Source organism: Crocodylus porosus, unplaced genomic scaffold (assembly GCF_001723895.1).
Source record: "Crocodylus porosus isolate Cpor-Errol unplaced genomic scaffold, CroPor_comp1, whole genome shotgun sequence".
In the NCBI taxonomy this organism is placed as follows: Eukaryota; Metazoa; Chordata; order Crocodylia; family Crocodylidae; genus Crocodylus; species Crocodylus porosus.
The window spans coordinates 14,331,226-14,343,011 of NW_017728943.1; the positions used below are offsets into that span (position 1 = coordinate 14,331,226).

At 48.8% G+C, this 11,786-nt stretch overlaps 1 protein-coding gene across 1 annotated transcript in view; it reads left to right on the forward strand.

The window, feature by feature from the left end:
* IGSF11 (immunoglobulin superfamily member 11) overlaps positions 1 to 10,801 on the forward strand; it is a gene marked incomplete at its 5' end in the record, with an annotated part of 132,590 nt that extends 121,789 nt beyond the window's left edge. Inside the window, 6 exons of the mRNA XM_019548539.1 lie at positions 2,453 to 2,616; positions 4,848 to 5,055; positions 5,930 to 6,085; positions 7,117 to 7,239; positions 7,471 to 7,621; positions 8,200 to 10,801. Coding sequence (XP_019404084.1) covers positions 2,453 to 2,616; positions 4,848 to 5,055; positions 5,930 to 6,085; positions 7,117 to 7,239; positions 7,471 to 7,621; positions 8,200 to 8,647 — 1,250 coding nt within the window. The remainder of the gene's footprint in view (positions 1 to 2,452; positions 2,617 to 4,847; positions 5,056 to 5,929; positions 6,086 to 7,116; positions 7,240 to 7,470; positions 7,622 to 8,199) is intronic.
* Positions 10,802 to 11,786: the final 985 nt, after the last annotated feature.

Here is an 11,786-nt window from a genome sequence, read left to right on the forward strand (position 1 = left end):
TCCAGTTCTGGGCGCCGCACTTCAAGAGGGATGTGGACAACTTGGAGAGGGTCCAGAGGAGAGCCACTCGCATGATCAGGGGGCAGCAGGGCAGGCCCTACAAGGAGAGGCTACGGGACCTGAACATGTTCAGCCTCCACAAGAGAAGGCTGAGGGGGGATCTAGTGGCCATTTACAAAGTAGTCAGAGGGGACCAGCAGGCATTGGGGGAGTCCCTGTTCCCCCGAGCACTAAAGGAGTGACTAGAAATAACGGACACAAGCTGGCAGAGGGTAAATTCAGATTAGACATCAGGAGGTGCTAGTTCACTGTCAGGGTGGCTTGACTCTGGAACCAACTTCCAAGCAAAGTGGTGCTGGCTCCTACCTTGGGGGTCTTTAAGACAAGGCTAGACAATCACCTTGCTGGGGTCGTTTGACCCCAGCACTCTGTCCTGCCATGGCAGGGGGTCAGACTTGATGATCTGCTCAGGTCCCTTCCGACCCTACTAACTATGAAACTATGAAAACTATTTCCTACCCTCTCTAATTAGGACAGCAAGGTGACAAGACTACACTTTGGTGACATACAGCTGGGTGGTGTTTGCATACTGATATCATCTGATTACCAATAGCAACTTGCAATCTCCTCTGGAGGCCTCACACTTATGGTAAAAAAGAAAGGATCTAATTGACATTTGAAAAGATACTACACGTTTGTTTCTGGCTCCACCTGCTGATTTTGTGAGAGGAGAAGAAAGGTTAAAAAAATATATCTAGTGCTTCCAGAAATGCATGCAGTGTTTTCGCATTAAATTTCATCTGTTAAAGGGTTCAGCTGTACAAAATGAAATATTTTCTTACATGATTTATAACTCAAGGGGTGCATCCCCACATGCAGGGGTGTGTGATTGCTGTGGATAAAAAAAAGCAGTGGCACAAATTTGCGCCACTGTTTTTTGCCTCTGTGCATGTCCCTGCATGTGGGGTTGGTGCAGGGCAAATTGCCTCAGGTGGAGTAGGGTAGGACCCACCTGTGCTGGCCCCAGCAGCCTTACGTGATGTCCTGGGGGCCTCCTGAGGTAGCAGCAGCAGTGTTCTGGCCACTGAGATCCTGGCCGGCAGTCAGAGTGAGGTTCTGGCTGACCAGGCTACCTTTCTGGTGGCACACTTGGCTGCCACATGTGCTTCACCACTTTTTTCAGCAGTGTTTTTTTTTTACCCCAGGATGTCGCATTTTTCAACCCCAGGATGTCCACGTGTGGTTTGCAGTGTTGCAAACTGCCCATGTGTGTTCTTGGGGACACACCCAAGCAGTGCCACGTTGAGATAGTGCATGACAGCTGGAGACAAAGGGTGCATCCCAATGAGCGCACACACACAGTTTCTGGAGCCTCAGAGCAGTTTGAGATGCTGCAAACCATGTGCAAACCATGTGCGGCATGTGCACCCATTTGCCGCATTGCTAAATAGCAGTGTGGCCATTTTTTTTGACACTGGGAGATCTGGTCTGTAGCAGCTGTGTGCACCACCAGAAAGGGAGCCTGGCTGGCCAGAGCTACAGACTGACTTCCAGCCAGGCTCCAAGAGGCCAGATTACTACCACTGTTGCCCTGGGAGGTCCCCAGGACCTCCCCTACCCAACCTGGGACAATTTGCCCCACACCAACCCCATGTGCAGGGGTATCTGCAGTGCAGTGGCAAAAAGCAGTGGCACAAATTTTTGCTGGTACTATTTTTGCCTTGGCAACTGTGCACCCCTGCATCTGGGGATGTGCCCAAAGTGACAAGGAGAACAAGTAGGACTGAGCAAAGCCACTTCCGCTGTTGCGCCTGAATGATGGGAGGGAAGAGTCAACAGGATGAAAGATAGAAAATAAATTAGATTTGATCTGTTCTTTCAATATCAAATGTCATTATAATCAGAGAACAACATTTGGGGACGATGCCTAATCCCTTAAATATAAAATATCCCTAAACTTTCATATTCAAATTGGATTTTGTTGTGAAAAAGAACTGAAAAATGATTGAGTCTCCTTTAATGAGAGTTGTTGCTCTTGTCTACCTGCTTGTTAAAACTTGTGCATCTGATTCCTCTTCTTGGTGGAAGAAGCTGCTATGTATCTTTGGGTAGACCTTAAAATACTGCTTATTAATCACAGCTCAGCTTCTCTGGAAGGTTTTTCCTCATAGCCAAAATGGCCTCCATTGTTTCAAAGCAGCTAAAGTCAAAGCTCCCTCAATTAAGATGGTTGCCCATTTCCATTTGCTTTTTTTATAAGAGGTCTGGGTGAGAATGGCTGGACAATCCAAAGCATGGAGAGAAAGGGTGGAGTGGGGAATGCCATCTGTTTTGGCATGTGGGGAATGCCAGTGGCACGAGGCACAAATATATAGTGCTACCTGAATAAGAGGCATAGCAAGAGTCCAGGGAAAAGGATAAAAACTTAAACATGGTTCCCCTTTCTCAACAGGTCTGGTGAGCTCCCTTGAAGTATCAGTAAGTTCCGGGAGTATCCAGGTTGCTCGAGGGCAGACAGTAATCCTGCCTTGCACCTTTACCACTAGCGCTGCCCTCACAAACCTGAATGTCATCTGGATGGTGATCCCACTCTCCAACGCCAACCAGCCTGAGCAGGTATCATTGCTTCTTGGAATTCACAGGTGTTATGTGTGTGTCTCCTTTCCCGTGCCCCATCCTCAGAGTGGTATTTGAACACATTTTCCTGCAGTAGCTGGACTTTTTGAGCAGGGATGTCACCAACTTGGGACATGGTTTAGAGCAATTCCTGTAACTAAGCAGTCTTGCTCTGGCAGGGTCAGCAGTAGAAGATAAGGCCAGGTCTGAGGTTCATGGCCAGAAGTGATCATGCCTTCTTTGTAGGCTCATCGACTTCTGTTGCCTTTTGTAACTGATACTGCCTCAGATCTTGAACATCTTCCTGTGCCCCAGCATTTCTTCTCCTGCTGCTGTATGTACTCTGGGTACCTTACCCCTACTGTGTGTTTATCATTCTCTCTCCGCTTCCACCTTTGGTAAGCATAGTACAACCTGTGTCCTCAGCTGCCTTGGCTGGCTGGACTTATGCACTGGTCTGGTATAGTGTCAGCTGAGCTGGTTGGTTACTCCACAAGATACGATGGGGCATGGGGAGGCCTTTGGGCCCTGTAGCAAGTCCTGACCCCCAAAGAAAGCCGTAATGTCCCCTGGTGGCCAGACTGTCCCTGCTTTACCTCTCTTGTTTGTATTGCTTGCCATGCCTTGATAGATATTCTCATCCTTTAGGGAGGCTGCTCTCAGGGCCCTGGAGTGAGCCCCAGTCCACCTCTTTCTCTGCTTCTCATGCCTGGCTGGCACCAGCCTTGTCCTCAGGTACTAACCTGCCTTCAGGGTATTAATCATAGCTTCCAGCCTCCCCCAAAGCTATGCCCATGCCTCACGGGTGTTACTCTCAAACCAAGTACCAGCCTGCACAGGCTTCAGCCTTCTTGGCTTTGGCCCAATAGTTTCTCTACCTGTGGACTCCTAAGCATAGGTCCACTTGCTCTGGCCTGGTTTCTGAGTCCCAGATTCTTCTTAATTGGGCCTTACTCTCAAGGTGGAAACTCTGGCCCTCTTGGCTTTCATCTACCCACTGTCTCTTCCTTGGGGCTCAGATTCTGGCCCTCTTGATGTTAACCCACCCCTGTCTCCTCCTCTCTGGGCTCAGAACCCATAGTGCCTCCCAGGCACCCCTGTGCAGCCTTCAGTCCTTCTCTACAGCCATAATCCAGTCCTCTGGTCTACACTACAACACAAATTCAAGCAACCATTTCCAGATAAAAGACTCAAAGACCCCTCTGGGTCACCATGCTGCTGCAGAAGTGTCCTTCTTGCTCACTGCCTCTCTTAGCCCTGGGAATACCTGACCTGCCTGCAGCTCCGCCTCCTCGCCAGCCTGAACTGGCAGGAACAATTTCCCACATAGAGTTCAGGGCTGCACTGCCCCTGTGCCTCAGAAGCCTAATCTTATATCCCCTGAGATCCTCCCCTTCCAGCCAGGTGCTCTCTTGTCTGACCATAGGTGTGTCCTCTCATCCTCCAGAGCAGCCTACTGCTGTTTCTCTGGCTAAATTTCATTTGTCCCCTTGCTGCCTACCCAGGGATCTTCCCTACTGTCTTATTGTTTGATAGCTAGCCATACAGTAAGCCTGTGCAGGCTATAGGCCCCTGGCTGCCTACTCTCCTGTAGCTAGCCCATGTTCAGCTGCCTGCAAACCCTTTTGCTGCAATCTCTCTCAAGTAACGGGAGCATCTGGCCCCCTGTTACAGGCCCTGCTTTGAGTACTCTGTGGTGTGGGATGGTGGGTGGGGGGGATGCTGAGAAGAATTTGGAGGATCTGGAAGCAGCCACAAGTTGAGATAGAAAGGATGATTAGCCCCTTAATATTAGGGTTTTTGCATCATTTGCATTCTGCAGAATACTTCCTGAAAGATGGACTTTCTCATGGACCCTTCCTCTCTTCTAACACCCCACTACTTGTTGGTCAGGATATTTCCTAGCAGTGAACATCAGGAAGGCCTTGGTGTACACACAGTGGCCCACAAAGCATCCTTGGAGAACCTTTGGACTGTATTTTCCATTTGTACTGGTAGGGAGTACAAAAAACATGGTATTGATCCCAAATATTTTTATCACAGGGCTGTCCTTTCTTTGAGAAAACTGTGCTATCAGGATATATCTGCTTGGGGTTAGTGTAAAAGTTTTACGTGGGTCCCTTAGGAATTGGTCCTTTCTGCATTGTATCCTTTTGTCACACGTGCTTGGTTTGCTTCTGAACATCAGAGATTCCTTGCAGAGAAATGTCCAATCTTTCTTTCTTTTTTAGGTTATTCTCTACCAGGGCGGACAGATCTTTGGTGGTGCACCCCAGTTCTATGGGCGAGTGGGATTTGCAGTGACAATGCCAACCACTAGTGCCTCCATTTTCATCAACAACACCCAGCTTTCAGACACTGGCACCTACCAGTGCTTGGTCAACAATCTTCCAGACCGAGGTGGCAGGAACATTGGAGTGATTGGACTCACTGTCTTGGGTGTGTGCATTGGGAATGGGAGGGAATGTGGGACTGCTGTCTTTGGGGTGGGACATTTTAAAGAGATGTAGTTACATATGTGTTGGAGAACAAGAAGACCTGGGAGTATGTTGTAGTTCAAGGAAAACACAGAGAGGGAAGTTGTGAGGTAGGGCTGGTGGGTATCAGGTGGGTATTCTGGGGACATGGGAAGGTATCTTCTGGGTGTGTGAATGTGATAGAGAAAGTGCTCTTAAGGCAGGAGGGTGAGGCAGTTTGAGGACTGTGTTATGAATGAAACAAATTTAGGCATTTTGCAGGGCAGGGAGAGGGGGTGTTGTATGAAAGGGGTCACAGGGGTCCCCTATGTAGTATCCAGGAGAATGAAATGGACCTTTGGCTTTTGATTCTGGTTTTCTTTCCCCAACAGTCTCCAGTTTGGGACATTTAATAGGAAGCAATAGATTACCCAACAGTATCCCATACTGTTCCCTCAGGAGAAATGTTTTACCTGTCATCTGGCTAGAGCCAATTTACACCACTGAGCTTGTGGACATAATGATAATCCTCACTATACTTATGCCAGCTAGGCAGCTGCAGAGGTTTATTTTCCCAGGGAACATCCAATGCAGAGTAGCTGTGTGAAGATCAGCAGTGTAGGACTTCCTTTTTGAATGCCAAAATGGGGGTTCTTTGTCTGTTTTTTTCCTTTCAAACTCCTTTCCCATTCCTGGTCTGCCTTTCCACTTGCCTACAGCTGATGGCCACACCAGGGGTCTCACCCTCCCTAGAACAGGCTCACATCCACAGGTGCTGGGCATGTACAAAGAAACCTCCCCTTCTGTTGGCTGTACTTCCTGATGTGCTATTACTTTTCCCTCTTCTCTCATTGTAGTTCCTCCTTCTGCCCCGCTCTGCAGAATTCAGGGCTCCCTGGATGTCGGCAGTGATATCACCCTGACTTGCAGCTCAGAAGAAGGCATCCCCCGGCCAACATACCTCTGGGAGAAGTTGAACAACATTCCCAAGCTGCCTCCGACAGCCACACAAGGTGCTTACTCTGCTGTTTATCCTCCTTTTCCCAAAGGCAGCTGTTTTGATTTTGCTTTGAGATTCTAGCAGTGATGCTACTTTTTGAGTTAGCCTTGAGTCATCACTGCAGTCAGTTATTTCTAATGGCAGTACCCTGTGGTGGAAACTGCCCCTAATTGGTTGGATGCCCCTAGTAGCCATGCTCATTGCAATGTTTCTTAATAGAAAGCATTCCTCATGGCCTGCAAGCGCTTGAGGAGTATTATAATCCTGCTGAAATATTCACAGGTGACTCCTGATTTTGGCTGGCTTACAAAGAAATGTGCATTTTAAAACACACCAGAAAAGCTCCAAAAATAGAGAGCACCTGAAAACAAAGGTGGGCTCAGCCAAAGAACCCCACAGCCATTCTGCTTGAGGACAAAACATAGTGCCAGATTTGAAGCTGATAGATTTTATGCTGTGGGAGGAGCCATGTTCTAGATGTGAAGTAAAACCAAGAAAGGCTCTGACTACATATGGAAGATCCCACCTTCCCATGAGGAATATTTTGGAGTTAGTCTTGATGGGGTGGCCACATGGTGACTCACTGATATTTATTCTTGTCTTCTAAATTATCCATGTTTTAACTGGCTAGGGGATTCTAAATCTTTATATAAATCAGGAGGAACAAACACTGGTAGAGATGTTTGGGGAGCACAGGGCTGGAATAGCAGATTGTGCTGCAGGGCAGGAGTGAGTTTTATAGGTGGAGCTGTATGCAGAATGCTGCACACTCTTTGCCTGCACTTTGCCTGGCTTGCTTCTTTTGCACAGTGTGATCAGCCCCAAGCTTTCATTCACAGAAATTCATCTATAAAAAAAGGAAACATCTACTGTAAGCTCCTTAAGACCTAATCTTGTGTGTGTGAGAGAGATTCTTCCCATCTCAAGGTTATCCCCTAATTTATTATCTCGTAAGAACCTCACACTAGACATTTCTGTTCACTGGATTTGCCTTTTTGAGGTTTTCTAGGGTGGATTAAACTCTTTTTCTCTTTGTCTGTCTAGACCAAGTTCAGGGCACAGTCACCCTCCGAAATATCAGCACTGTCTCATCAGGTCTTTACCAGTGTGTGGCTTCTAATGCCATTGGAACCAGCACCTGCCTTCTAGACCTGCAGGTCATTGCCCGTAAGTACATAATAAAGGGAGGTGTGGCCATGTGACTGCACTCTGCTACGACAACTTCTGTAATCAAAAACCTCCTAAATTACTGTGCGCCTCTGTATCCTGAGAGCCTTGTGCCCAGGACTGAGGATCCCAATGCTTCTGGGCCACCCTCTTCATTGGTAGCTTCAGATGCTTATATACAGTTGTACCCTAATCCTGATTTCTATCCTCTCTGTTTGCCATCCCCTGCAGCCCATCCCCGGAGTATGGGCCTAATAGCTGGAGCTGTTGCCGCAGGAGCAGTGGTCCTCATGATCTGTATTGTCTTGGTGGCTGTGGCACTGTTTTACTGGAAGAACAAACACAAGGAGGAAGAAGAGGAAGAGATTCCCAATGAAATAAGGTGGGGCTCAGGCTGTCAGCTTCCCCCCTGCTAATGGTCATTGGGGTCGCTGAGATTGCTTAGAGAGCCTGAGTCAAAGTCGTTATGTCCAGAAAATGAAGGATGATGATGGAAGGATGGTGAAGGAGTTTTGCAGGGGTGGCGGAAGACCCTTATGTGCTCCTTAGCAAGGGGGCATGGGTTGGTTGCAGGCAGCTGTTGCTACTTGAGAAAGCCTTCAAAGCTGAAGGGATAAATATAGATCTAAAATGAAAGAGGCATTAATGTAGTCCATGGAAACAAGCAGCAATGATCACAGACTTCCGGGGAGAGACATGGTTCGTTGTTGTAGCTCTGGCCCTATTTTGCCTTCTCTGTGAACATGTCAGTGATGTCCAGAGGGTTGGCAGATGAGATAGTTAGCGTGCACTAAGATAAGTGTTACGGGGGGAGAGGGATGTGAATGGGCTAGGCTGGTGCCACTGCACACCTGTAACCACTAAGGCCATCCCATGCTATGCGGAGAGAGAAAAGGGGCGTTAGGGTAAAGCACAGTTTTCAGACACAGCCCCACTTTCCTTCTCTCTCTGTCTCTTTAGGGAGGATGACCTGCCACCCAAATGTTCTTCAACCACAAAAGCGTTCCATGCTGATGCATCCTCTTCAGAGAATGACACCCTCACCTCATCCAACACCTACAACAGCCGATACTGGAATGATCCAAAAGCCAACCATGCCACGGACTCCTTCACCCGCTTCAGCAACAACAACGACGCGCGCCAGTCCTTCTCCCGTTCTGGAAGCACCAACGTCCGCCCTGTCTATGCCAATGGAGGTCACCCCTCTCCAGCTCCAACCAAGACACTGGTGGTGACAGCCAACACGGCACCATCCCCACAAGAAATGGCCAGGAGCAATGGCTCAGTCAGTAGGAAGCAGAGGCCTCAGCATACGCACTCTTATGCCGTGAGCCAGGCAACGCTAGAGCGAATAGGGGCCGTGCCAGTCATGGTGCCGGCCCAGAGCCGGGCAGGCTCCCTGGTGTAGGATGTGAGGGTGGGTGTCAGGAAAGCAAGAAACTACTGTATCAGGTGGGGCCAAGATCTGGCCAAGAGACCCTCCTCCTCCCTGAAATGCAATGAAGGGGGAAGCTTACCTCTCCCTGGTAGCCTCCCCTCTGCCCACTAGACTGTGTAACTTGTCAGTGTGATGGCCCCTTCCTCGCCACTCTGCCCTGGGGACTTCAGGATGCTCCTCCATGCTGGTGGATCTCACAGATGTGCCAAGGCCATGGGGAGGGCCCCATGGGGTGTCAGCACAGTCACCGGGATTGCCAGGCCTGCATTGCAATGCACTTTGGTCTAATCTCTGCCCAATGTGGGGTTCAGGAGGGTTTATTTTTTTTCCGTTTAGCTATTTTATTTTCAAGAGGATGACAGGCTAGGCAGGGGCCTATGAGGGGAGCAAGGGAAGGCAGGGGCTTCAGATGGAGGACACATCAGCCCTGGATGGCATGCCCTCACCCCTGCCATCAGCCTCAGAGGAGATGGTGGAACCAGGGTGACGACTAAAGAGAACATGGGCCATAACACATCAATTGTGAAAGGACAAGGCAGAGACAGAACCACCCAGCAGGCCAAGGGGGCAGTGCCAGGGAGTGGCCTTGGAAGTCTTTTTTAATGAATTTATCTCCCTTTCCTCCCTACCCCCTGTCTCCTTCACACTGGACATTTTCCTGCACTAGCTCGGGATGCTTCCAGAGCCTCCTTCACCTCCATGGAAACCGCCTCCCTCTTGGCAACTTTCCCTGAGAAGCTGCTTGGAAAGAGGATATGCTACGACTGTGGGATGTTTTTCTTTTTCTTTTCTAGCAGCATAGGGTTGGGTGGGGTGGGGGAGCAGCAGGCAGTGCCCGAGAAGCTGGCCTTGAAGCTCCCAGTGCTGGCAGGTTGTTCTGTTTGTGGGCGCGTGGCTTCAAATCTCAGAGCTGGGCTTCGCTTTGGCATTTGCATGGCAGGTTCTCCCTACAGGGTTGTTTGGGGCTGGCCTGCATGGCCGCAGCACAGTTTGTGTTATGCGCAGGGCCCTCATGTTGAGGCTCCATATTTATTCCTCTCTTACAGGGTACAGGGTTGGTTTTTAAAGGCCTTTCCTTAGAAGGAGTGAAATCAGGGGCCTAGCAGCCATGACGGCTTCCTGAGGCATTTATATCGTCTTTCTGACTCCCTCCAGGTGCTCTGGCCAGGTCTCTGTGGCACCTCACACTGGCAGATGCATACAGGGCTTGGATGCCTCTGTGCTGCAACTACTCACATACAGCCAGGTTTTTCTCTTGCAACTAAATAGCCTTAATCAAAGCTGAGGGTCCAAACTGTTTAAAGGACCTGATGCCACAAAGGGGCTGGAGTCTGAGGGGCTGGGTCCCAAAACCTCAAGGAGGCTGGTCCGAGGAGCTCCAACTCAATGGTTGCGTGCGCTTCATTCATATATGTTCACTCAAAGGGAATGCCTCCCTCAGAGCTTCTCTTTCCATTTGGGAAGGGGCAAGGTGGTCCTCACCCCTGAACCCTCCGTGGAAAAGGGGTGTCTGGAAATCAATCATCAACATCCTTGTATCCTCCACAGCAATGCTTTACCTTCCATCCCAGCACAGACCCTGCTGGGGGGAAGGCTTTCTGTCCAGACTGCACCTTTCCTGTCCACACAGACATGGTGGGGTGAGTCTCCTGGAACGTCTCTTCCAGGAGGAACATGGATGTTGTGGGGAGGGCCTCACTGGTTTGAAGCTTGGCTGAGATTCTGTGCCTTCTTTGCTTAAAATATCCGTACATCCCCATTCCCCTCACATGCAACTCAGTCCACAGCGAATGCAAATCTCCCAGCAGACCAGGCAGGTGGTTGCCATGTTTAATACATCTTTCACAGAGAGCAGTCTCTTTCCTCATGCACCGTCTGTCTCTCCCATCATGGCTTGGAAGGAGGGAAGCGGATTGCAAAACCCTATGTTGAAAGTAGGCCGACAAATTCTCTCTGCTTTTTTTAACAACTCCTCCATGACATTTAAAGGGATGCTGTCTCTGGCAGCCCCTTGCCAGGGCTGAGGTAGCTCTTCTGATTATACTCATTATGAGACTGTTTGCTCCCTTTCTTTGTTCTTTCTAATTGTGTAAAATTCAATAAAACTTTATTCATATAAAAGGAGCCATTTTCACTGGCTGCTCTGTCCTTTTTTTTTTTTTTTTGCCTAGTTCTAAGAAAATGTTGACAGAGTGGTTATGAGGTCTTGGTAGGGCTCCAGAAGTGTGAGTTCATACTCTGCTCTGAACTCATACCAAAGGCTGTCCCTAGTTGACAATTTGTATTTCGGCATCTGGTCACTGGGGCAGGGGTGTCAAAGGTGGCTGGACTAGATACTGGCCATATCACTCCTTTATGTGTTGTTGGCTGCAGAAACTGGTATGCCCCAGCTCCAATAGACTGTGAGGCTCAGATAGACCCTTGGCTCAACTATACATTTCTGAAAGTCATTGTTGTTGAAGCTTTCTCTTAAAGTTGACCTACAGAGAGCAGGGACCCTCTAAACAATCACTTCCTTTTATTAAAGCATTTATGTAGTAGTAAACACTATAGCAAAAGTTGCAAAATGAATTCAGTTGTAAGTTCCTGTTTTTTGTCACTCCTCAAGAAATTCGTCTTTGGGATGTAATCATACAGATTGGCTTGTGCTTGCCGACATGTTCTCTCTGTCTCCCTCTGTCTCCCTCTCTGTCCCTAGCTGAGTTTTGGTCTGAGGAAAATGGCTTATGCCTTTTCTGAGTTCTGTGCTGATGGAGAAATGGTTTTAAAAAATGCCCCACTATTTCCTTGCCCTGAGGTGTGCAGTGACAGAGTAACTAAAGCATCTCACAATGGCTTCAGAGGTATGAAGCTGAGTCCTGCTCAGGACTTACGCCAAAGGCTGCCCCCAGAAGACTGGGTTGTAAGCAAACACCTGATCATTTGGGTTGGGAAGGCAAAGGTGACCAAACATGACATTAATCACATTGCTCCCTTGTGTGTTCCTGGCTGCAAAAGTGGGTGGGTCCTATAACTACACTAACCCTATGAGCTGGGCTTAGGGAAACCCTTGAGCTGGACCTTTCTTACACACATGACAGCACACCCAAATCACAGTATTCATACTGTT